Source organism: Eublepharis macularius, chromosome 2 (genome assembly GCF_028583425.1).
Source record: "Eublepharis macularius isolate TG4126 chromosome 2, MPM_Emac_v1.0, whole genome shotgun sequence".
Taxonomy (NCBI): Eukaryota; Metazoa; Chordata; class Lepidosauria; order Squamata; family Eublepharidae; genus Eublepharis; species Eublepharis macularius.
Genome location: NC_072791.1, coordinates 110908525 through 110935943, shown reverse-complemented (window position 1 = coordinate 110935943; position 27419 = coordinate 110908525). Strand labels below are relative to the sequence as shown.

The following is a 27419-nucleotide window of genomic DNA, read 5'->3' as shown; positions in this document are numbered from 1 at the left end:
TATCCATTAATTCCATTGGCCTAGTATCTGCATGTGGGTTCTCATAAGGCTTAATAGTTCTCTGATATTTACAATCTGTCTTCCTATACCCATATATGAGTATATATACAGACAGCATATTGGAACTTCAAAGGGAGTTGGAAATTTGCACCCCCTCATCTCCACTCAGCTTTCGTTTTCAATTTGATACACATTATTTGTGCCTGAGCATGAGTAACTTGGATGGAGATGAAGGGCTAAATGGGGATGTGTGAGGTATACAAACATCTCCCATTCCTCTTTACATTCTACCATGCTTTCTGTGTCCATAGAAGGGAAAAGCAGGGGGGGGGGGGGCTCTGCAATGTGCCTGCAGTGTGCCAAGACTGTGCCTATTGTGTAGCATGTTTCATTTTAATGAAATCTCTTATGTTTGCTTTAGGGTTGACCCTATTCCATATGACACCCCAAAACCAGCAGGACACACGCGATTTGTCTGCATCTCAGACACACACTCCAGAACAGATGGAATCCAGATGCCTTATGGGGACATCTTGCTTCACACAGGAGATTTCACTGAGTTGGGGCTGCCCTCCGAGGTTAAGAAGTTTAATGACTGGTTAGGTAAGGAATTACTGCATTTTGGTGGCTCAATTAACCTTTGCTGTTCAAGTGTCATTTACAGACTTCTAATTGTGTTAAAGTTTTGAAGAACATTCATTCAAACACCTAGTCTTCTTGTTATATTATCTGTGCAGTCAAAACATGATTCTGTTAATTAAGCAGGGGTAAAATGTTTGATTTTATACATACAGTTCCAGGTGCTGGGTCATTTGGCACCCAATGACAAAGGCTGAATTATTCTATGGTAGCTCCCAGCCCCTCTGCAATGAACATCCTGAAGGATATCTAAGTTTCTGTCCATCTACGAAAGAAATAAAAGCATTTTGCCTTGCTTATGCTTTGTTAAATGTAGCTTGAAAGGGACTCTGTGCGGCAGCATTAAGAGGAGCCACGTAGTTTGGAGGAATGCTCCATAGATTTGAGGAAGGCTTCAAACTTGAACCAAAAGGAAAGATGGGATATAAATAATTTAATAAATAAATTTTGCTCAGTGGAGTGGCAGGGTAGGATTATATTTTATATGATTTGTAACACAGCACCTGTTGCTTACTGACTTTTACTAAGTATACCTCAACAGCCTACTGATCTTAGTGAGTTAATAAGTTGACAAATAAGTTATTAAATGGACAACACCAGCTGTTGTGTTACATTCCGGAAACTGGATTTTCATGTTATCAGGTATTGCTGTCCTTTGAGAACTATTGAGATCAATTGTACATGCCTAGGTAACTTGACAAGATGGGTTATAAAAGGGAAAGGGGTGGTAGGAAGAGGGGCAGTGCAATCCTGTACAGAATTATTCCAGTCCTAAGCCTATTGCATTGATTGGATTGCACTATAAAATGGCCAGACAGCCCTAAAGAGTGAGCTGACATTCTAAAAATGTTTGACTTGTCTAAATGAAGCTGTATCATTATATAAAAAGTCTTTTTAAAGCATGGCTGTGACATTGCACTATTATGGCTAGTGTCTAGAGACTATAATGTCCCCTAATAGGATCATTAAATCCCATTGGCTTTTCTTGTAAGGCCCAGCAGAGATCAGAGAGAGGACATTTTGGTACATAAAAGTTTGTGGGTTGTTTTTAATGAAATACTTGATCTTTCACATTTTGACCTTTCTATATCCTTTACTCTGTCTTGTCTTCTGCTGTCTGTCCCCTAACTTCTCCATTTCTGTTTGATTTCTTACAGTGTTTGTCTTCTTTTGGATATTGTTTTTCTCCTGTGTACATTATTGCTGCATACTTCAATAGGAAATATAGTCTGTGATACTTGAAAGGAATACAGGATTGTAATAACTCTGAAAACAATCCATGCTTAATTAGCTTTATATTTTGTAGTTCTGTACAAATCTCACCATCTCAAAAAAATTTTTTTTTTAGATTTTCTCTTGAATGCTGCCCCTCAAAACTGAGGATTTCAAGCATTTATCAGGAAAACTCAGTAACCCCTAGTGTGTTCACTGTTCAGTTCTCCCTGACAATTGTCCCTCCCCCCTTATCAAAAAAAAATCCTAATTTTGAGATGGGAGAGAGGGTGGCCAGTGATAAGAAGGCTTCCTGTATATAAATCTCATACTGCCTGACTTCTGGAAATTACTGGTGATCATGAGGTTTATTATTTCTCTGGCTCCTGGGTTGAACTGGTAAGGAGAGAATAGTACAAGCTAGTCAGGAGGAAAAGTACCTACAAATCCCGTGATCCCAGCAGGACACTGCTGCTGAAAACACTGAGTGTCATTTCCATAGGAAGGTCATTATGCCATTTGTAAGTAGCAGTTTTCATCACCATCTCTCCCCTCAAAAGTAAAGGCTTTTTAAATAGGAAGGAGAGCAGGGGTAACTTTGCAACAAAGTCTTGCTAGTGAACCCCCTTTCATGCTAGACTTAGATTCAAAGGGTTTAAAATATGAATCTGCATCACTAATCTTTTTTTTTTTTAGCTTTTTGTTGCCTTGCTTAATAAGGATAAATCTCCCTTTTACTTAGTTCTTCTGATTTAGGAGAACTATCTAAATTATGTCTGGATGGGAAGTCCAGTTACTGTCAAATATGGTGTCTCCTTCCAATTGTTTATTTATTTAAGTACATTTGTACCCCACTCTCCCCGTACACAGGCTCAGAGAGATAACAATTAAAAATACAATACAATCCATGAAATATTGATTACATTAAAATATACATTGCAGTACATTAAAAAAGCATAAAAAGCATAAAATCCTCTCCAAAGCCACAGATTCAAAAATGCTTAAATCCTCCCATCTTCTCTAAGAACCACAGAACAGGGCCATGATTAAATCACTGGCAGGAGAGCCATATACTATTTGTCTGGCACTCTCTGCCTCTTCAGCGGCTGGGACCTGCCCTTATTTTTTCTTATGGGAAACAGAGATGAAAATCATGTTCTGTTTCCTGTTTGTTATCCTACTCATAGAGGATTATATACATTGGGACTCCTCAGGAGTTTTTGCTGAGCAAAGGTTTTAGGATCTGGCCTACCACAGCTGTTACAAGTTTCTTTCTGCTCTTCCGTCCACTTATTATTGTTGCCACTTCTGTATCCTATTAAGGAAGCACCACATCCTGTCTTCTAACCTCTGCTGTTCAGAAGCTCATCAGTTAACGTTTATTTTACCTTAAGTTTCTCCCCCCTTCTCCTTGACTGATAAATTTTCATTATTGGTTTTGCATGAAAGTCATCTGGGCTTGTTCACTGCATGACCTTTGTGGCCACTTAGTGATTACACACGCCTGCCGAAGTAATTTATTCACTTTGTTTTGGTGTGAACATGTCCCAGGGGTCTTGTAACTGCTGTAATCACTTGACCTTAGTGACTGTTAAATGCTTTAAACACAGTTATTTTAAATTTATAATTGTTTTCATTAAAAATCCCTTATAGTAACTTAACTAACCTTGCAGTAAACAGAGCATTATGAGTTCTAAGGAAGAATTAAAATTACCATGCTATAACTAGTGTCTTTTTCTTCACATATATTCTTGATATTATTATAGTACAATGCATTTTAATCCTTTGTAATCAATTGTATATAGAACATGAAATACTGTAACATACAATACCGTAATTATTACAGAGTGAAATAGTATAATATTTCTCTTCCTATGCTGTGTGGTGGGAAACACTGAGAAAACTATGTGTACAAAGAAAATGTGGAATTGGGTTACTCATTTAAGTGAATTTAGAGATATCTTTGTGTACGAATGTATTGCAATAGACCAATCCTAGCATCGTAATCCTCTGAGTAATCTAGAACACTGCCTTTTGTACTTGGTTATATATGGTTATTACTAATTTTTATGTAACCAGATCCTGAAGTTATGCTCTTAAATAAGCCACTTAGCTGGAAGAGCATTACTACTGTTACTATTATTTAAGTTGGGTAATTCATTGTTTTTGTTGTATTGCAAATATCTGTCCTGGTTTCCCTTTACATTAAATTTTCTGTGGTGCTGGCCAAAGATGTTTTGCTGTGTTGCACAATCATAAGAGCATCATGTTAGCATTCTTGTCTATATCACAGTATTTCATGAAACACACCTTTTGGATTATATGCAGCACCATTGACTCTCCCTCCCCATGCTGATGTACCTAGCAGCTACTTGAGCATTTTTTAAAATTTGCCATATGAAATTCTTCTTGAAAGATTTTTGAATTAAAACTCAGTTGCTTATGATGCAGTTTATTCGAAACAAAATGATGAAATGTGTAATAAGAAGAAAAAGGTGAAATATTGCTATCTAATGTTCTGCTAGATTTGCATATACTGGGTTGGAGCCAGTGATCCATCAGTGGGGTCACGGAATACTAATAACCATATGGGTGGAGGGATGTACTGAAGAGGGGGCAAATCACCTCTTCTCCCTCTCATGCCAGCAGAGCTGTACTGATTCCCTCTTCTGAGGGCCAAACTACAAGTGATGAATGACACAGGTTGGACACTTGTCAGCTTCCCTCAAGTTTTGATGGGAAATGTAGGCAGCTTGGCAGAATGTTGGATAAGTGACAGTTGAAAAGTTTGTTGGACAGCAGTTGGAGAACCAAACTGCAAGACTAGGATGCCTACATTTCCCATCAAAGCTTGAGGGAAACTGACAAGCGTCCAACCTGTGTCATTCATCACTTGTAGCTTGGCCCTGAGAAAAGACAATTGCAGCCCCTGATCCACATGGCTTTCCCAGGGTCAGAAAAACTGCCAGGAGAGGTTAACACAGAAAACATCAACAGTGTTTGTGCCCACAGATAGCTGGAATCACCTTGGTGTGTATTGCTTCAACTTTTCAGTAAGAAAAATACTTTGAAAACTCTGATGATCTGGAAGTTCTTAAAAGTTTTCATGGCAGACACATTGTTGATGAATCAAGGCATTTTTCAGTGGAAATTTCTAACTTGCCTCTTCAGTGGTGCAAGTGGTTGCAACTGAAACTTCAAAGCACTGTCAGAATTTTCATATATTATTTTCTTTTTAGAGTGACAATCCAAGTTTTTCTGTATCATGGTTAGCAAATCTTAAGTATTTTCCCTGTACATCCTTCTGATGAACAGTTTCCATGAGGGCTATTTTATTTATTTGTTTTGTCAGCCATTATTTGTCATTTGTCAGCCATTTCCACTTTCCATTTGCTAAGCTGCCCCACGGTTCCTGGAGGTTGTTTAGTTGTGTAATTTCTTGCAGAGGCTTTACTTATAAAATAACGGCAGTGCTATTTGCTACTGCAGTTGCTACTGCATCTATTGATTTGTGATTACTTTGCATAGAAGCTGCTTCTTCTATGCAATAGATCAGTGATCGCCCAGCCCAACTACTTCCTTTTCTGTTCAGATGGCTACCTCCTCCACTATCTGGCTGTTTGCTATTGCAACATGAGCAACATAGAAGAGGATTCAAGCAGGAGGAGATTCATCTTCTTTTGGCTTGCACATGAGTGACATCTCATCCATTGCTCAGTGGTTCTCTCAACAGTATATCTGTCTCTTTCACTTTTGCCTCCTGTTTCTCTTCCCTAGCCCAAATGCCTTTCAGTGTTCCCAGGCTGTGGGCCAGGACACAAAAGTGGGTTATGAAACCTTTGAAAGTGGGTTGCAGGCCAGGCATCCCTAAAGGCGGCTCCTGCCCTTGCACCCTTCTCTTTTCTATTCTTCCTTTCCAGGTTCTCAGATTCTTGCCTTACTTTTCCTCTTTGCAACAGTCATGAGGGGAAAGAAGCTGTCTGTCAGCTAGTAATGCTGTTATCATAGCTGGAAGAAGAAAAAAGACTGAAAAGTAGTTGGAAGCTGTTTAGTGCATGGAAAAGCAAGAGGAGGAGAAAAATAAGGTGTGTGTGAGCATAAGCTCTGTCTTGACACTGCTCCTTCAGCAACTCAACCTTTTGTCCAGCCCCCTGCACTGCCTCACTACCTTCTGCCTGCTATGAGAGACGTACTTCACTGAGCCACTTGCCAGCTACCCCTTTCCTGACATCTGCTGTCTTCCTGCATATCCTCAACCCAGCGTTTCCCCCCCTAGCTTCTCAGTCTCTTGAGCAGCCCTAGATGGAGTAAATTTGGACTTATGGGTTAACATTAGAGATGGGCACGGAACAAAAAAACCCCCGAACCACGTGATTCGTGGTTCATAGCATTCCACAGAACATCAAACCACGAACTTTTGACGTTTTCCCAGTTGGTTGTTCGTTGTTCTGTGGCATTTCAATCGCCCTACACCGGCTGCAGAAGCTGGTGCGAGGCGTTTGAAACAGACAGCCCCTTTCTTCTGCTTCATAGCAGTGGAAAAAAGAAGCTGTCATTTCACAGACCCCGTGCTGTAACTGACACGGGGACTGTGAAATGACAGCTTCTTACTCCCGTTGCTCTGGCAGCAGAAGAAAGAAGCTGTCATTTCACAGACCCCACGCTTGAATCTGTGCGGGGGCTGTGAAATGACAGCCCATTTCTCCTGCTGCTGGGGATGTCAGTTTTACAGACCCCACACTGTTCCAGCGTGGGGTCTGTGAAACTGACAAACTGACTGCCCGGGCAGCAGGAAAAGAGGCTGTCAGTTTCACAGACCCTGTGCCGGTTTCAGCTGATGGGCTGAAACTGTTGCGGGGTCTGTGAAACTCCGAGCCTGGCCATGGAACGGCTGGAAAAATTGTTCCGTAAACACGCGTTCCCACAGAATGCGTGTTTCGGTGCAAACGAACCAGCCATTCCGTACGGAATTTTGTTCCATGGTTCGTTTTGTGCCCATCTCTAGTTAACATACCAAAAAGGTTGCATTTGATTTCCAGACATAAATGGGGGGGGCGGGGGGATGGACGGGACCTGTAAAGGAATGCTGGACAGACTGGGCAGGATGCCTTCAGCCACAACCGTACCCACAAAACAGCCTGTAGCTGTGTGCAAACTGTTACAGATATTCCTTCAAAGGTATAAAACTCTCATAGATAAGACAAACTATGAGGGGAGCACCAATGAGATAGTATATCCTGAAAATGTATTTGTTTGGAAGATAACAGATACCATAGCAAATGCAGAACAAATAAAACATGCACCCATTGAACAGATACTTCCCACACATCACATTCCATGGAATATCTTCTGAGGGACAGATAAAGATATATAGTTATCTCAAGAATGGTTACAAAAATTATGTGAGAAAGCATTTATACATTCTTATCACATTAAAATGAGCTGATCTATAAACAAACATAATACATTAAATAACTCATAGAATGTTATTGTTACAATCTGGATGAATTCCAGTGGATATGAGTCAAAGAATTCACTTAATTTAGTTTAATTATAATGTGTATAAAGTTATCTTTGAGTTACGTACAACTAAGATTTTTGGCACATATTTTTCCTTTGTTGTTTGGAAAGATGGGACATGATAAAAATTATTTTTGTTTTGGATTATATCATTAGTTATAATTTGTCCACCCATATTGATTTTTATAGATATAACTGATGTAAATAAAGGACAGATGTAGTGAGATGGTCTTAAAAACCCAGTTATGAGGGAGTGTTATGTTAAAACAACCACATGGAAACAAAAAGACTGACTAAATTAAAGTAACAAACTAACCACACACTACTGTGTAGTGAGTGAATGTTCCCTCAAACATTCACCTCTTAGAAGGGAAGATCAGAAGTTTATTTATTCCAGGTTCAATGTGAAAATCTTGTATTCCCCAGCCACTCAGTGTTTTATTTAATAATTCTATCTAAAAGTAATCTAATAAGTCATGCTTTTCTCCCACATCTAGGAAGTCAAAGTCAGTTATAAAATAAATAAATGCAAAAATGCAGGTTAAACATAAGGATGTGCTGTCAGTCTCTCGAGTGTACTAAGCAAGTCAGTAATGTTAAGAAAACTGATAGCCTCGATAACCTATTTGGAACTGTATATGTAGAAAGGGAATTTTGTATGCAATCCTTGGTGGCTTGTGTGACATCCAATATGGTGTAGAGGTTACAGTTTTGAACTAGAATCTGGGACATCCAGATTTGATTTCTGCCATGGAAGCTCAGTGGGTGACCTTGGGTCACTCACTCTCTTACACTGTTTTGAAGATAAAATGAGGAAGGGTGAGAGATATTATGAGCCACTTTGGGCTCTCTTTGGGGAGAGAAGTGGCATATAAATATCTATAAATAAATAAATCCAGCCTTTGATACAATACTTGTGCCTACAGTCCCTGAAACAGTTAATGGAATACTTGTCCCTGAAACAGTTAATGGAAGCACCATTGCATTTTCTGGAACGGGTCACTACTTTGATTTTGTAAATGTCTTTTTGGTACACTTGCTTTTCATGCTTTTGTGCTCTTCTTCTTAGCGTATCTGATTGGGTTGAGATCTGGAATACATCATGGGATATATTAACTGAAAAGAACTGGATTAATAATTGCATGAATCACTGTGTTAAAATTCTGCTTATAGTAATTTAATCCATTAGTTTTTAGGATGTATCTATTTAATATCACTATATCTTATTGCAAGTGTTGTCTTATTCATGCATTTATGTATTTCCTCCTTTATCTTATACATAAACACTGATACAGGCATGTATGTTTCGCTTTGCAAGGACAGAAGACATAGCAATACAAACATTTAGAACAGGTCAAGGATACATTCCTGAGCCACTGAATGGTGAAGGGAGAGGCTTATATAATGACCTTTGGAGTTGCCTAATCTAGAATGAAAACTATTTAAAATCAGGAATATCTCTCAAAATTAGCAGCTTTCAACTATCTTCCATTTTTTTAAGGTCTGCAATTACAAATATAGAGAAAGATATTCATGCTACCTTTCTTAACTAATTTAAAGCCAAAGGCAGTTTGGAAATACCTTGCAATAAAATAATCACAACAGGAAACAAATCTATTTTAATAGTTTAATTTATTCTCTCAGTTCAATGCTTACCATCTGTCACTTACTTTAAACTCTGTGTTGTTTCATCTATTTTATCCAGAATGAAAAATTACTGTAAAGAGCTATTTTGCTACAGCCAGCATTTTGTTCTTGCCCCAAATTTTTGCAAAGTCACTAACAAACAGGGTTCCTCTGGGTAGAAGAAAACTACTAACCACAACTATGACTCGCCCAGAGGTTCAAAAAATAAATCACATAATCTTTTTCAAAATTATTTAGTTTTTTAGTTTTTTTTAGTAAAGAGTCCAGGAGCACCTTTAAGCTTATGCTACAGTAAAGTTGGTTAAAGGTGCTCCTGGACTCTTTCCTATTTTTCTACTACAGACTAACATGGCTAACTCCTCTGGATCTTAGTTTATATATATATATATCAAAAAGAGTATACAATAAATTTCCACTCACATACCAGTCCGCTATAAATACAATAAATAGATTTAAACACCCTCCAAAATATTTTAATTTCCCCCTTTTTTTACAGATCAGTAATAAATTGTATAGCTCATATACTCACTGCTTCCAAAGAATACAATAGTTCACCACCATGTTGGTTTGTATTGGCGGCCTGACACTGGCCATTTCCACACACGTTGAATAATGCACTTTCAATGCACTTTCGTAATCCTTTAGAAGTGGATTTTTTGTTCCACACATGGAAAATCAGTTTCAAATCTTCACTAAAGAGTATTGAAAGTGGATTATCCAACGTGTGTGGAAGCAGCCACTGTGTAATGATGTGTTTGAAACCCTTCCATTTAACTTTCGGATTTAAAACAGTCACAGCCTTTATTTCATTCATAACATATTCAATACTGCACTCTCTATAAAAAACAAGAATACACTATTTCATTATTCAAACTATGGCAAGATAAAGTGTTTAAACAGAAGATCCATTGAGATTCTAATTGTAGTAATCTTTGTTTGGAGAAATGCATTCAACAGTAGCTGTTTTTCAGCTCTAAATCCACCTCCATTTGAAGGTCTGCTGAAATTTAAGTCTCAGCAATTTTCAAAAGTGATATAATTAAGAAAATGGTTATAGTCAGGTATCAAAATTTCATTCTGCATATTTTGGAAATGTTTACATTTTAATGTGCTTGAATAGCTATTTGTTGACTACTAATGAACAGCCAAAGATATGGGTGGGCAAATAAATAAGTGTTCAGTTTCAAATGCATATGAGATAAGGTTGCCAGCCTGGCAACTGACAAGGGGGGGGAGAGTGGGGACATGGGGAGCGTGATGGCATCGATATGGTAAAACTGTAGAGCTTCTGGCAATTCCTAGAGCTATCATCAATTTCCTTGAATTGATGTCATCATGCTTTCGACCTCAGTGAGTTTTTTTCCTTGTTGCTGATCCAAGCAGCGGTGGGCAGTAGGAGCTTGGGGCAGCAGGTTTCCTGCCCCAACAGGAAGGTTGGCAGGCCTAATATGAGATTTCTTATTGTTTCTAAATAATAGCAGATTTTCTGTAGTTCCATTAGTATTAGTGGGGCTGGGCATTTGCTTGGGCAAAGATTGACTGGGTTGGGGGAAAGTAACTAATGTCTCATATTGCCATGTGATAATTTTTCTTTAGAAGTAATCACTATAGCTCAGATTCTTTTCTCTCTAGATCTTTCCAGAATTCTCTTCTAATTGCAGATTTGGAACAAAATGAAAGAAGGAGAGGAAATATAGAACAATTTAAGGATGTGACTTCCTCATCACATTAATATCTTAAAACTATTTGTTGCAGTTGGTTGTTTAAAAGGATCATAGACTTGTTTCAAGAAATCAAGTAGCCAAAGATACATAGTGAAAACATGTTAAAATGAATAATTACAAAATTAGTTGTAAAAAATGATATTGAATAAAAGAATTACATAAGCCTATTCAGAAGTGCTCAGAATTCCCTGAACATTTCTGTTAGGGTTTTGTCTATTAAGGATGAGTATATGTCAAAGCTCTACTGATAATATTTCATTTTCCTTGATGTACTTCCCATATATTACTAACACACACACACGTGTGCACGCACACGCACAGTTTCCAAAGTAATATACCACATATAGTGGTAAAATAACTGTATACAGACACTTATTTCTCCCTCCCCCCAATATATGCACTAACTGTGTATACAGTAAAACATCCAGAGAAGTTAGCTGTGCTAGTCTGTAGTTGCAAAATAGTAAAGAATCCAGTACAGAAAAACAAAGATTGAATCTGTTGCAATTTTCTGTATAGAACAATATTTCCAGTGCTGCAGAGGCAAAGTCAGAAACAGAGGAATATTGGAGCTGGTGGAGAGAGCACCGCAGATTTCAGTGTAATGTGTGGTGTTCAAAGAAATTTTATCTCATCATAAAGATTAGCAGTCTGTGTAATTCAATTTAAAATTGGTTGGCAGTGCCCCATCTATTACAGACCCTTTTTATTTTATGTTGTATGAGACCATAAGGCCCAGACTAGGTGACAGAGAGTATTTAGGACTCTTTCGTTGCTCTATTTCTCTTCCTTTGGCTTAGCCATAATTGTTGGTGAATGTGAGCATTATGTTAGAATGAGTTAAGAAAATGCTTGCTCAACTGAATGTCTCATGGGTTTGTTCTTTGTGGTAGAAAATGAATTTTCTCTGGTCAAGCAACCACTGAGTGAAGGTCTGCTAAAACCATTTGCTACTAAGAGGACTTGAGCCTCAAAACTCTACAGTTAGCATTTATTCACAATGTCAGAGGAATTGCTATTTCACTGAAAACCAACATGCAGCAACTTATGTTAATGCAAGGGTGGCAGACCCTCACCTTACTGTAATTACCCCTACTAGGGGGTTAATCAAAGTTTCTAGAATTAGTGTCTTTATTTTCTTTAGTACCAAAAAATAGGCAGCTTTCTGATCCATGCTTCCTACTGGCTATTAATGTTCTGTTTGACTTTCTAATTAATCCTCCAGTTCCACTGGACCAGTAACCAATATATTCTAAACTTCAACATTTTTTGCTTCTGTTTATTACAACAAAAATATATGACTTTTTTCTGAATGTTACAGAAATGCAAGGGTTACTGATGCATCTTGTTGGAAAATTGTTGCAGGTCATTGAAAGATTTTATTATGAGGAAATATGCTGTGCAGGATAGACTGAAGGAAACATAACAGAACCTGCCTGTTCTTGTGAGGAAACAGAAAACATAGAGCTGGAATGTACCCCCAAGGGTCATCTAGTCCAAACCCTTTAACAATGAAGGCAATTCACAGCTACCTCCCCCCATTCCCCAAATGATCCTCTGCTCTATGCCCACAGGAAGGCCAAAAATCTCCAGAATCCCTGGCCATTCTGGCATGGAGGAAAACTCCTTTCTTATCCCAAAGTAGTGATCACCCTTACCTTGGGCATAGAAAGGGCTATGAGGATCTAGCACCAGTTCAATCCTTCCTGTCCTCCTCACAATCTGCCTAGTATGAACTGCCTAAGTTCATACTAAATCATAGAATCATCACTGCTGTCAGATGTCCATCTAGTTTCTGTTTAAAAACCTCTAAAGAAGGCGATTCCACCCCTTCATGGGGAAGCTTGTTCCACTGAGAAGCTGCTTTAACTGTCATGAAGTTCTTCCTAATGTTTATCTGCAAACTCTTCTGATTTAATTTTAACTTGTTGGTTCTGGTCCAACCCTTTGGGACAACAGAAAACAACTCTGCTCCATCCTCTGTGTGACAACTCTTCAAATATCACATCTCAGGCACCTCCTCTCCAGGCTAAACATGCCCAATTCCTTCAATCTTTCCTCACAGGATGGTCTGTAGACCCTCACCATCTTAGTTGCCCTCTTTCGACACATTTCACCTTGTTAACATCCTTCTTAAACTGTGGTGCCCAAAACTGAACATAATACTCAAGTGAGATCTAACCAGAGCAAAGTATAGTGATACCATCACTGTGATGATTCCTCAAGGCCTCAGAGCTAGGACACTTGGTCTAAAGTTGCTGGTGTTCTTAAGTACTCATCCCCAGCCTCACCTCGTGTTGTGCTCCCTCCACCATGCTGCCAGCGTAGGCCTCCTCTTGGGCCCTTAGCTGATTGTTGCATAAGGAGGGGGAAGCCTTCTGCCATGCTCCCTCTGGGCCCTCGACCACTCTTTTCAGGCCCATAAACTTGTTTGGAGCTGGGTTAGCCTGCCTGTAGCCTTCACAAAGGTCTCTGGCCATCTGCTCAGCCTTAGCCCCCATGAGGAGTCAGCCTTCTCCAGCCTGCTTAGTGTCCTTGGTGTCTGCCCAGGACTGCTGGCCTCCCTGTTCCCCTCCAGACACTTGCTGCCTCACTCCCCTGTCTTCCCTCTAGCATCACTTTTTTCCTCTCCCCTGATGGCCCTTCCCTCTTCCTTTAAATCCCCTGCCTCCCCAGTTGAACCTCACCCTGCTAGTGGTGTCCTGATGCCTCTTCCAGCCTGGCCATGTTCTCTTCTGGCCAGGCCATTGGAAGCAATGCTGCTTGGGCTCTGTGTGCTCACTAAGGGTTGTAGAGCCAGAAGCTACACTATGAGATGTGGCAGCAGAAGGTGCACCAGGGGTCACAGCTCCAAGTGCCACTCCAAGAATCACCTTATCGAAAGCCTTACTGAAATCAAGATAAACTATGTCCGTAGCATTCCCCTAATCCGCTAATCTAGTAATTCTCTTTAAAAAGGAGATAAGGGTAGTTTGACATGACTTGTTCTTGAGGAACCCATGTTGGCTCTTAGTAATCGCAGCTGTCTTTTCTAAGTGTTCAAGGACTGACTGTTGGATGATTTGTTCCAAGACTTTCCAGGTATAAACATCAAACTGAAGGATTGGTACTTGCCTGGATCCTCCTTTTTCCCCTTCATGAAGATGGAGAGAACATTTGCCTTTCTCTAATCTTCTAGCACCTCAGCTGTTCTCTACGAATTCTCAAAGATGATAGACAGAGGCTCCACAATTACATCAGCAAGTTCATCTTCGGTCTTCCTGTGCAGTCCCACATGGGACTGCGCACGCGCAGGCCTGCCGACTTCAGAGATTTTTACAGCTCAGAACGCTAGGGGGCGGCCTCGCCTCTCAATGCGCATGCGCGGCCATCTTCCCGCCGAAACAGCTCCTAAGAGGCGGGGTGCCCCCAATGTACCCTCAGTTCCTCTTTTGCCACTGACTTGAGAGGTTCCTGCTCACTCTATTTCTTCGGAAAGCGTTCTTCGTGATCTGTAAGAATGTCAGCGAAAGCATTATTCAAACGATGTACTTTGTGCGATCGAAAGATGACTAAATCTGATGGCCATTCCACCTGCCAGTATTGTTTAGGGGAAACCCATAACCTGCAGACGTGTAAGTACTGCCGCACCTTCACTCCGAACGCCAGAGCGGAACGGGTAGGAAGGCTTCAGGCCTATTTATGGCGGCGCGCCATGGCGGTGACGGATCCCTCCGGAAAATCCCCCGCGCGTGAAAAGACTATCTCTCCGACGTCAAGATTGTCTGAAAAATCACCTTGTGCCCGCCAGTGACCCGCCCGCACGACTTCACGGCCAACGAATCCAGCAACATCGGCTCGGGGCTCTTCGGAACCAACGGCTCCTAGGTCTTCTTCGGTTCCGATCTCTGAGTCGAGACTAGCATCGGAACCACCACAGGCTAGGTCGGGTGATCGATCTAAGAGAGATGCCTCCATGACACCTGGCCTTTCGGAACCGAGAACTCCCCGGAGTGGTAAATCGGACCATCACAGCGTGTCTTCTCGCAAAACCTCAGTTCCGAAGTCTCCTTCAGGACCTTCTGCTCCGAACCTGGAGAAGAAAAAGAAGAAAAAATGCAAATCAAACAAGCAAATACTTGAGAGTGTAATTACTCCACAATCTACGGATCAACAGGTGCCATCCAGATCCGAACCGCCGGAAAAAAGACGCCGTAATTCCACAGACAGGGTCTCCCCTCGGGGAACCCCACGGTCTGATGTATCCTGTGAACTGGATGTTGTTCTCCTCGACAAACCTCCGACACCATCGGGGATACCACGCTCTCCTTCTCGAGAGTCATGGTCCTCATATTCCTCCCGCAATACAAGGGACCGTATGGGACAAACGGAGGTATCACGTCGCACAGAAGGCTATAGTCCTTACTCAAGACGGAGATACTCTGCGGTGAGCCTCCCACATCGCTATTATAGAGAAGGGTCATACAATTCAGGCCGTGGAACCAGGAGGCGATCCAGATCACCTTCCTTGCACGCCGGTTCATCAGTGGGCTCCGGACGGACCCCTGGATTGTCGGATACAGAGTGCGAAAATTACACTCGATATGATCGGTCTTATGATTCGCCCCCTTCAGATTCACCCTACGGAGTGAGTGGTCCATCAGAGGAGCCTTCTCCGACGGATGATTTCCGGGCGTACAACGATCTCCTCCAACGAATGGTGAGAGCGCTCGAGATCGAAGTGGCCTCTACGGAACCACGATCGACGGATAAGATATTGAAGCATATCTACTCGGGTTCGACCCCAACGGTGGCCTTACCGATGATTGAAGGTTTCGTGGATCTCCTTTCTAATCTGAATTTGAAACCAGCATCGACCCCTGCCACTAATTAGAAAGTGGAGAATTTATATAGAGTGAAGGACGATCACTGTCCGTTCTTATCCCTTCATCCACCCCTGTCTTCACTCGTGACTGAAGACATGCAGGCCAAACCGAAGCAGGGCTCCTTATCGGTTCCATCAGATAAGGAGAGTAGGAAGATCGACTCCCTAGGGAGGAAAGTATATACTTCAGCAGCCCTTGGCATTAAAATTGCTAATTTTGCTGCAATGATGTCTGCTTACCAATTATTGCTTTGGGCAAAGGTGCCCCAATTGCCTGATGATCAGAAGGCTTTTCTTCGAGTTATTCAAGAGGAGGCGATACGTCTGTCACGTCACCAGATCAATGTAAGCAGAAACATGGCGGATACTTCAACCAGGGCTCTTCTGTCAGCCTTGGTCCTGCAAAGATTTACCTGGTTGAGAACCACAGCCTTAACAGCGGAGACTAGGAGTATGGTGGAGGACCTTCCTTTTGAAGGGCAAACCCTCTTCAGACCGACGGTCTCCTCAGATCCAACAGAGTGAGGCTTCCTCGATGCTGAAGCCTTCGGATCTGACTGTTGTCTCAGAAACGTCCGTCGGTCTGGAGAAAAAGAAGAAAAGACATCACTCTTTGAAACGTGAGAAGGCGATTTTAGAGAGCGTGATCTCCCAACCACCTGATGAGCTTCAAGGGGATGTCAGATTCGAGTCCCTTAGCAAGAAACATCGGGGGTCGGGTGATCATTCATCATCCCGCAGCACCCCTCATTCTAAGAGTTGGCTGGAAGAAGATGTGATTCTGATAGAGAAGCCCCCTACTCCATCGGGGCAATCTAGTTCACCGTATCAAGGCTCTTTGTCGTCACACTCTTTCCAGGAAAGGAGGGGACGCACCAGACGTCAAGAGAGCCCTTACTCATATTGAGAGGGTAGCCCTTACTCAAGGAGTTACCGTGCCAGTGAGGAAGCCGCTCTGTACTGTCACCACAGAGAGGGCTCCTATTATTCAGAACAACTGGTTAGAGGCCGCTCCAGATCTCCTTCGGTGAGAGTGTACTCCTACACCAGCTCTAGACAAACCCCGCATGGTTCGGAGATTGGCTTTGAGGGGAGTACCCTACAACCTAGACCGTATGATTCGCCACCGTCTGACTCTCCAGAAGGTGTGATTGGCCCTGCTGAGGATGCCTCGCCAACGGATGGTTTCTACGCATACACAGAGTTGCTTCAGCGCATAGCTAAGGCTCTTGAAGTGGATGTGGCATCTACAGAACCAAAGTTGAAAGAAATTTTTTTGCAGCACATCTACTCTGGATACACTCCTGCAGTAGCCTTTCCAATCATTGAGGGCTTTGTAGATCTCCTCAACGGTTTGATTCTGAAACCGGCTTCCACTCCCACCACTAATAGGAAGGTCGGAAATCTTTACAGAACCAAAGACGATCCTTGTTCCTTCCTGTCTTTGCATCCTCCGCCTTTGTCGCTCATTACCAAGGAGAGGCAAGCCAAGCCTAAGCAAGGGTTTCTGTCCATACCCTTGGACAAAGAGAAAAGGAAGATAGATGCAATGGGGCAAAAGATGTATGCCTCGGCCACTTTCAGTATTAAAATAGCGAACTATGCAGCCATGATGGCAGCTTACCAGTTGTTCCTCTGGAATAAGGTTGCCGCTTTCATCCCAAAACTGCCTGAAGACCAGGAAATCTTCCTCAAGGTCATCTCGGAGGAGGATGTCCGTTTGTCCCGCCACCAAATTAACACCAGCAGAAATATGGCGGATACTTCTGCAAGATCCTTGCTCTCCGCGATCATCCTGTGGAGATTCGCCTGGCTGAGATCCACAGCGTTGCCAGTAGAGACTAAAACTAAAGTTGAGGGTCTCCCTTTCGAGGACCTATCCTCTTTTCAGAAAAAAAGGATGACTACCTTTCTAAGAAGCAAAAGGACAGACTCACCGCCTGCTCGTGTGGTGTCCTTCCCCAGCAACAGCAACAACATTCGCCTGGCAGATGCCAATACAGATCCTTTTCATAGGGTCGACAGCACCGTTTCCATCCTTAACAGGGGTACGCCTATCATACCGAATGGTCTTATCAGAGCCCTCAGTCATCTTCTTAGGAGGAAACAGAATCATAAGAGCAAACAGGGAGCTCACCAGCAGCATCCTAAGGAGCAGACCCACTCCCACAAACAATTCTGACAATTACAGGGACCTGATCCTATGTTTGGGGTCAGGCTGAGTTCGTTTTACACTGAATAGTGCGATGTCACCTCTGAGGCCTGGGTTTTAAAAATTGTTCAAGTGGGTTATAAAATTGAGGTTTTGAAGTTACCTTACCTACGACTCCCTATCATTACTGATAAAGGGGCCCAACCTGGGATGTTGACTGAGTTGTCAGCCCTTGAAGAGGTAACAGATCAATCCTCACTTTTGGGTTTCTATTCCAATCTGTTTGTAGTAGAGAAAAAGAATGGGGGTCTCCGACCTATTCTGGACCTATGTAGATTGAATAAATTTATTTAAGTTCGTAAGTTTAAGATGGTGACCTTATAGGCGGTACTGACACTGCTGCCGTCACAGTCATGGTTTGCAGTTGTAGACCTGAAGGACGCCTACTTTCTTGTCTCTATTTTCCTGGAACACAAGAAGTTCCTATGTTTCACCTATGGGGAACAGATTTTCCAATACGGAGTTGTTCCCTTTCGGTTGTCCACTGCTCCATGAGTTTTTACCAAATGTGTGGCAGGGGTGTTGTATTTTTCCCTATTTAGATGATTGGCTGATTGTTGGACAGTCAGCTGATGATGTAGCTAGACAGGTCTCCATTATGTTGTCCACCTGCCTAAAATTGGGTCTGTTTGTTAATCAAAAGAAGTCTACGCTTGATCCTTCCAGGGTTATCTAGTTTATTTGAACCATTATTGATGATGCAAGATACAGGTTTCTTACCTTCAGAGAGAGCCTTGAAAATAAAGGCATTAATCAAAAGATTCAAGAGATGTAGATTCCAGTCTGCCCGTCTCATTCAAACCCTATTGAGGCTGTATGGCCTCTACCACTGCTGTGGTACCCCTAGCAAGACTACACATGTGCCCCTTGCAGCTTTGGTTTAGCTCCGTTTTCTGGCCTGAGAGAGACCCTCAGTTTAAGTGGTCCAACATGCCCCGACAAGCCCTGAATTCTTTAGATTGGTGGATGAGTGATTCCAGTCTTTTAAAAGGGTACAATTTGGCTGCAGACAGCCGGATGTCTCTGTTACTACAGATGCGTTCACTTTTGGTTGGAGGGCTCACTGTGATGGGTCTTATGCTCATGGTGTATGGGATGAATCTGAATGACAAGAGCATATTAACCTTCTGGAGTTGAGGGAAGTGTTATATGCGTTAATTTCGTTTGCAGATACTGTAAGGAACAAGGCCGTCCAGATACTTGTGGACAATACGACAACTATGTTTTACATAAACAAGTAGGGGGTACAGCGTCGGTGACTCTGTGCAAGGAAGCGATGAAACTCTGGAACTGGGCCATGGACAATTCAGTGTGGCTGTAAGCAGTCCATATCTCGGGCATAGACAACTCGGTAGCGGATCATTTAAGCAGGTTGCAGGGGGACAACCACGAGTGGTCCCTGCAAGATTCTTATTTTCACCCTGTTTTTACCGAGTGGGATTTTCCAGACATGGACATGTTTGCTTCCGAAGATGATCACAAGACTTCCCGCTATTGTTCCAGAGGCAGCGTAGGCCGTGAGTCACTTGGGGATGTGTTTCAACTCAGGTGGTCCAATCACCTCTTTTACATGTTTCCCCCTTTTCCACTTCTAGCCAAGGTGATCAGCAAAAGTCAGGCGGATGGAATGTCAGCCATATTAATAACACCGTACTGGCCATGGCAGCCATGGTTCCACTCTCTCTTGAGGTTGCAGTCTCGACTGTACCACTTCCTGACAGAACCGGATCTGTTGTCATGGAACGGAGTGTTTCACCACAGAGTAGACAAACTCAAACTGATGGCCTGGCTGCTCCTGCAGGACACGCCTTCTCTGAGGCAGTGACTCATGTTTTACAAAATGTCCACCCGCCAGTCATAACACTCTTAAATGGAATACATTTAGTGTTTGGTGTCAGGGAAGAGGTTTAGATCCCCTAACTTCCTCCCTATCAGAAGTCCTGGATTTCCTTTGGGGACTCAAACAAGGGTTTGTCTAATTCTTCAGTGAAGGTTTATTTGGCGGCTATTTCCGCCCTCCATCCTTCGATAGATTGGAAGACAGTTTTTTCTCATTATAGGCCCAAACTGTTTCTAAGTGGTTTGAATAATTTGTTTCCCCCGTCAAAGCTATTGTCCCTCAGTGGTCACTACCTTTGGTTCTGACCAGACTTACGTCTAAACCTTTGAACCATATGCCCCTTGCATTTTCTGTCTATGAAGGTGACATTCCTAGTGGCCATTACTTCGGCCAGAAGGGTGGGGGAATTAGCTGTGTTATGCTATGAACCCCCTTATTTGAAAATTCATGCTGAAAAAGTGGTTCTTAGGACGAAGGTGGGTTTTTTGCCGAAGGTAGTTTCTAGCTTCCACCTTTCTCAGGAAATATCCCTGCCAGGTTTTTTCCGTAATCAGGGTTCGGAGGCCGAAAAGGCCCTTCACTCACTAGATGTACATCAGGTGATTCTTTTTTATTAAGATCGCTTAAAATCCAATAGGTTAGATTCTCATCTGTTTGTATGTTTTTCGGGGTCAGAAAAAGGTAGAAAGGCTAGTCCCCAAACCTTGGCTTGTTGGGTGGTTCAGACTATCTTATTGTGTTATGAGACTGCAAACTTACCTTGTCCATTGGAAGTTCATGCTAACTCTACCAGGTCCCAGGCGTCGTCAGCAGCTCTTCTGAGAGGGATTCTGATCCAAGATATCTGCAAGGCGACGATGTGGGCCTCAGCTGACACGTTTGTCAAGCACTATGCCTTGGACATCCTGGACAGAAAAGAGACGGCAGTGGGCACAGCAGTTCTGCAATTGATCTTTCTGTGATAGCACGTCTCTACCTCCACCCAGGTATTTAAGCTTTGTAATCTCCCATGTGGGTCTGCCCAGGAAGACTGTAGATGAAAAACAGTATTGCACTTACCTGTAATTGTTGTTCATCTAGGTCTTCCGTGCAGGTACACAAACCCTCCCTCCTTTCCCGCTAATACTCCTGGTACTCACCTTGGGGTACGGCGACGAAAGAGGACTGAGGGTATGTCAGGGGCGTCCCACCGCTTAGAGGCCATTTTCATCGGGAAAAGCAGCCGCGCATGCATGCTGAGAGGCGAGGGCGCCCACTAGTGGTTTTGAGCTATAAAAATCTCCGAAGTCGGCCGGCCTGCATGTGCGCAGTCCCATGTGCTGCACAGAAGACTTAGATGAACAACAGTTACAGGTAAGTGCAACGCTGTTTTTCTTTTTCCTTTTATTTTTACTCAGAGGCTCTCAACTGACCTTATGTGCTCATATTCCTGTATTTCCTCACAAGTATATACAACCTTGACATATAATGCTACTTTTCTCCCCTTCTTTATTAGTATTTTCCTTTTAAACAAGTTGTGCTCCTCAGTCCTAATATTCCAGTTGTGAGTGACATCCCACCAAGTTTCAGTAATAATTATTAGATCATAGTCCCCTTTCTGTATTAAGACTTCAGGTCTTACCCTAAATTGGGGGGGGGGGGTGTCTCCTTATGAGCTTGGAGAATTAGCATACACGGAGACACAGCGAGAGGAGTAACTAGCAGGATCTCTACCAATGTAGAGATAACTCTCAAGTGAACAGGCAGATGTTCAGCAGGAACAGTTTTTATTAAAGGAGCAGCAAGAGAACAATCATACAAATTCACTCACAGGGCTAACTGGGAAATCAGTGAGGAAGAGAGATTCAGGGAAGGGCTATATTTACCAGTCCTGGGAGAGAAGAAGGTCTGTGGAAGTAGCAGTGAGGACTGCCAGCATCTCATAAAGGGTTAGGGGGGCTCAGACATATCTGGGTGTGTGTGGAATGATCCAGAACATACACACACACACGTACTGAGCACGTAGCTGAAAAGTGCAATTATACTGCAAAATGTATCCTGGGGCAAAACTGATGTCTCTGTCCCCAAAACAATACCTTAATGGCTGTCTCCGGAGGTGAGACAATAAAATGTGAAAGGCTTTATTAAACTTTTCTGGGTGTTACTAAAGGTACGAAAGGTGATTGTGGGATGAGAGGAGTTATCAGGTCCCCGATTAACTCTGATTGGGTAGGAGGAAGGGAAGGAAGATTGGCAAGGTGTGGGTGATTAATTCAGGAACTTCTGGAAGACCTCTTTTGTCTTTACATCTATGCATGTCTCCAGGGTGTTGGGCTGGTAGTCAGTCCTGCCTCATGCCTCACGTTTCAGTAATTTTCCATCTCAAGCTGGAGATGAAAATTGTCTTGCTTAGCCAAGCAACATGCCATGTGCTTGAAGCTTCTATCCCTCTCAGTAGAGAGTCCCCAGTCACCACCATACACCTCCTCCTATTTGGGGGGGCGGGGAGAGAAGCATGTGTCCTCTCAGCCACAGGGACCTGAAAAACTTCCTTTGAACTCCGTGGAGTCTGGTGCAGTAGTCGTTGTTCCAGTTGTCAAAAGTCAGCATCTATGGGGAGGTCATGGAACGAATTGTTTATCAATAAAGGCTCTGAATGTCTCTTGATTTTCCTGTTCTTGTGGGTCACATTCTTCCTCTTGTCCTCTTCCTGTGCTCGGTGCTCTTCCTTTTCCTGAGGTATCTCCTCCTCCTCTTGTCATCCTCCCAAGAGTCCTTCATGTGTTCTTTCCAAGAACTCTTCACTTTCCCTGATAAGATGGAGTGTGGAAAGGCATGTCTGAAGCCCATGTATCTTCTCCAGTAACACTAGCTGCTTACATGTGCTACAGCTGTAATTTCCATTACCCCCAGGTAAGAAAACAAACATAACACAGCCTTTTCAGGTCACTACCTCAGCTCCCTCACCAACCATATTGCTTCAAGCCATATAGAAAGCAGACCAGTCTTTCTTGCACCATCCTGCCAAACTCCCTGTTTACTCACTCCAGATTACAAGATCACTAGATGTGTAAGGCTGTTTATACAGCTATGTCATTGCAGACTCTACCCCCCCCCCCAACTCAAGTCAGGTGACAGCAGATACAGTCAGGTGAATCACTTCACTCAGACAGGAAAAGAAGGGAAAACTCTCACTAGGCAAACCTCAACTCACTCAAGCCAGAACCTAACACCGAACACCAGAACCAAGCAGCCAAGCACAAATTATGAACCAGAGTCAGAAAGCCAAATCAATCAACATAAGTAAAGGTTCTGTGGTGAATTGGTGAGGCACTGAATGTATCTTGAGAGTCATGGCCAAGCAGCAGTTGGGGGACGATGTGATTTTTTGACCTTTTGTTTCTGTCTTCATAAAGAAGGCTTGCATATAATAATACAGTTTGAGGCTAAGACAAAGACATTAATCTGGAGCAGGGCTGCCAGCCCCCTTTACCTTGAAAGTGGGGGATGGGGGGTGGGCCCGATTTGCATGTAACCTCCAGAGGCCCTCTGGTTATATCACTTCTGGTGCAAAAACAGAAGTGATGGCATCTCTCTGGGGCCAATAGTTTTTGCTATGTTTGCAGCCAGTTTGCCCCTGCTGAGACTCTGTAGCTTCTGGTTTTTTCGGGGTCCCCGGAGCCCATGTGCCATTTTGCCATGCAGTCTGGGGTCCTTGGCCTGCCACCTCCTGCTTTTCCCACACCAGCCAAGTGACCGTGGATTTGGGGGCAAAAGGTTGGGATGGTGGATTTTCCACCCCTACTTGGGGGATGACATCCCTAATCTGGACAATGAAGTCAGCACAAATTTTAAACCAAAGTACAAAGTAATTGGATATACCAGAAGAAGAAGGATACTGGTTACTGAGATCAAAGAGACTACTTTCATTTTGGGGGGAAGTACACAAAGAAATAATTTAATGTTGAACCTTTATACATTTTTGCAATCCAAGTGTGTGATCCAGGTTTGTGAACTTGCAAAATAGCTGAATTTATGCTGAACAGGCAGAATCCAGCTATGCCATTTCACATGGAAGAAACCCAGATCTGATGTGGGCAGCTGAACTTTGCAAGGCCGCAGTCATTGAGTGAGAAGGGCAGTGGCACAAAGCCAAGCCAAGCTCTGTGCTACAGCTGGAGAGCAACATGATGCTGGAGGGGAACGGGAGGAGATAGCAGACAGTTGAAGTCAGCTGCCATAGGCAGAAAACAGGATGAGCAGCAGCATGAAGCTGAGCCAAGTTCTATGGTGCAGCAGGAAAGTGGGATGGAAGAGGAGGCAGCAGGCAGACCGGATTCCCATCCCATTTCTCTCCTCATCCCTGCTCAAGCTTCAAAAGAGCCCTTCAAGCAGCTGCCACAGCCACCTTTTTAAACTTTTAAACTCCACAGTTTGCCTCCTCTCTGGTTCAACATTCGGATTCTCAGGTTCAATATTGGGATTCTTAGATTTTACATTGGTTCCCTTTGTGCAGTTTGGTTCTGTTTGGTTTTGTTGGTTAAGTTTGCAATGGAGTTTGTCAAACCAAGCAAGGGTGGAAGGACAAACTTCACAGTTTAAAAGCCTTGGAAATGTGTCCCCAAAGGAAACAGTGGAGCGTGACTGAGGGCGGCTTGTTCAGGGGTCCATAGAATTGGATCCCAGGGTCCAATATTTCTGAAATTTAGGGGGTCTTTAGAGGACACTCAGGAGTAGCTTTACTGCAAATTTGGTGGAGTTTGCTTAAAAATTGTTCTGCCAAGCACCTTGGGCATTTCCCCATAGGGAATAATGGCTGGATAAATCCAGGATTCTCTAACCCAGATCAGAGACTCTGTCCCAGATTTTAAGGATACCAGTTTTGTGTGTGTGTGTGTGTGTGTGTGTGTGTGTAGGGGGGGTATCTTTGAAACCCAGATCCAGATCGCCTGTATTTATTTGTTTTTTGGTGTGCACCCCTATACATTTCCACACTTAATGTTGCACATTCACAAGTTGTTTCCAGTAATGTACTTTACTGTTCGATACTTAGATGTTCAGTTTGTTTCGAGTAGTTTCCCAGCAGTTTGTATAGGCTTTCCAGGTGCCCACTTACTGTGGGAAGTCTCCCAGCAATTAATATCTCTCCTCAACAATCCCCAGCTGATCAGTGGGAGGAGGCAAGCTGGTGAAATGGGGCATATACACAGTTGTCATCCCTGCAGGATGACATCACACCAAGGGCTTATTCTTTAATGGAGGGACCTGGCAACCTACATTTGTATGATTTGTACTTTTAAAATAATCTGGCAGTAACATAGGCCCCAACTAGGGTGCCAACCTCCAGGTGGGACCTGGAAATGTCTTAGAATTGCAACTAATCTCCAGACTCTAGAGATCAGTTCCTATTGAGGATGGCCTCAATGGCTTTACACCTCTTAATGGCATTATACTCTCCAGTCCCTGCCCACTCCAGGCTGTACCCCCAAATCTCCAGGAATTTCCCAGCCCCAAGTTGGCAACTGTGACAGATTGCACTTGAAAGGTTTTCTAAGTGCAGCAATCAGAGCTGGGAGGGAAAGAGTTAAGTCTTGCTTAGAATATAGAGCTTGAGTGACATGCTGCTCCCTCCTCTCTGATCTGTTAGAAACCTTGATGCTTGGCTGACAGGATTGTTCAGAGAGAGAGTCTGTGACTGAGTCTGACAAGGAAAGTCAGGTTCCCTTATGGAATGAGGAAAGAGGAATCTTTTGCCTTAAGTATAACATGACTGTACTGAAGAAGAATTCTATTTAAAAATTTGTTAAGATTGATTGGGTAGTAGGTGTAGACTCCTTCTCAAGCCAAAAGAAAAAGGGTTATATCTTCTTAGGAGGAGAAGATTAATTCCTGCCCAGTTTCTAAAAGGAGTTTGGCTTTTAGGAAGGGGAAACAGTTTTTAAACTGACTCCAGGAAACCTGAGCTGTCATAGGAAACTCTGTGAAGAAACATTGTTGTAACTGAAGTATTAAATAAAACATCTCTCACTGCTAAGAACCAGGAATTCAAGAAACTAAGCTTTAAGGAAACTATTTTGCCTGTTATTCAAAGTGAATTCTGTACTACCAGAAAATTTTACATCAGCACTTTCATTCCCTTACTATGCTTATTTAATCCCTGCCTGTTAAATAAAGTTATTTCCTTTTTAGTGTTACACAGTCACCAGTGTCATTTCCAACAAAAAAGGAAGAGGGCTCCTGCCTTTCCTCATCAAGGTCCTGGACTGGGCTAAAAAAGCCAAAATTATATCTGACTGTCAGGGTGGGACAAACAGACTTTCAAACCACAAAGGTTAATATGCTACTTGGGGGCTGCTCAGCCAAAGCAAGCTAACTAAATTTGGGGGAGGGGGAAATCTGCTTCTCATTGGGGGGGTGAAGGGGAGTCTGTCATAGCAACCCTAGCCCTTACAGCAGCGTTTGACACAGTCAACCATGGTCTTTTGACTCTCTGCCATGGGGAATACGTGGGACAGCCTTGCAGTGGCTGGGCTCCTTTCTGCATAGTCAGGGACAGAGGGTAGCGCTGGGGGAACAGATGTTGGCATGCCATTTATTGGTGTGCAGCATCCCCCAGGAGGTGATTCTGTATTATTTAATATCTATATGTGTTCCATTGCCCAGATGATCCGTAGTTTTGGACTGGGTTGCCACCAGTACGCTGAAGACACACAGCTATATCTGTTGATGGATGGACGTCCAGATATTGTGCTGGATCCCCTGGCCAGGGGCCTGGACACTGACTGTATGGTTGAGAAAGAGTCGCCTGAAGCTGAACCTTCTAAAGACAAGTCCTGCATCGGGGTCATGGGACATTGAGTTTGGGGATCCGGCTCCCTACCCTTGACAGAGTGTGATTACTGTCTTTGTCAGTGGTGAAGAGCTTGTGCATGATACTGTATGCCATGCTTTCAGTGGAGGCCTAGGTCACAGCAGTTTCAAGATCTGACTTTTTCCATCTCCAGCAGGTCTGACAACTAGTGCCCTATCTTTCCTCCCAGGACCCGGCATCGGTGATCCATGCAACAGTCAACTCACTCTACACAGGGCTACCCTTGGTCTTGATCTGGAAACTGCAACTGGCACAGAGTGCAGTGGTATGTGTCCTTTCAGGGATACTGTTCAGGGCACATGCCCAGCTCTGTGCCAGCTGCACTGGCTCCCAGTTGAGTTCCAGTTCCAATTCAAGGTTTTGGTTTTGTTATTTAAAGCCCTTAACAGACTGGGTCAGGCATACCTGCGAGACCACCTCTCCCAGTATGTCCCCCGGATGGCTTTATGCTCTGCAGAAAAACAGTTACTGGTGGTCCCTGACCTAAGGGACATTTACCTTGACCAGGACCAGAGCTTTTTCAGCTCTGGCTTCAGCCTAGTGGAACACGCTCTCAATGGAGATCCTGGCCATGTGAGATCTCTTACAGTTTTTTAGGGTCTACAAGATGGAGATGTTCCACCAGGGCTTTGGTTGAGGTGATGGCAACCATTCCTCCTGACTGCTGTGCCCTATGTCCTTCCGCCTGGGATTTATATATTTTGACTTGCAACCGATAGCTTGTCTGCAGCCTTTTAGGTCTAGATAGCAGATGCCCTATATTGCTGATTTTATATGTATTGTAATTTTCTGTGTTTTAGCATGTTTTAATCTGTACGATTTTTCATTGTTGTGACCTGCCTTGAGCTTGCTTTCAGGAAGGGCAAGATATAAATATGATTAGATTAATAAATAAACAATAAAGCCATATT

At 43.0% G+C, this 27419-nt stretch overlaps 1 protein-coding gene across 2 annotated transcripts in view; it reads left to right on the top strand.

Annotated features, from left to right (window-relative positions):
• MPPED2 (metallophosphoesterase domain containing 2) overlaps positions 1-27419 on the top strand; it is a 299248-nt gene that overhangs the window by 122787 nt on the left and 149042 nt on the right. Inside the window, exon 3 of one of the 2 annotated variants that reach the window (XM_054971985.1) lies at positions 422-603. In XM_054971985.1, coding sequence (XP_054827960.1) covers positions 422-603 — 182 coding nt within the window. Of the gene's footprint in view, positions 1-421; positions 604-27419 lie in introns of those variants that run through there. The other variant, XM_054971986.1, reaches the window with a different exon arrangement.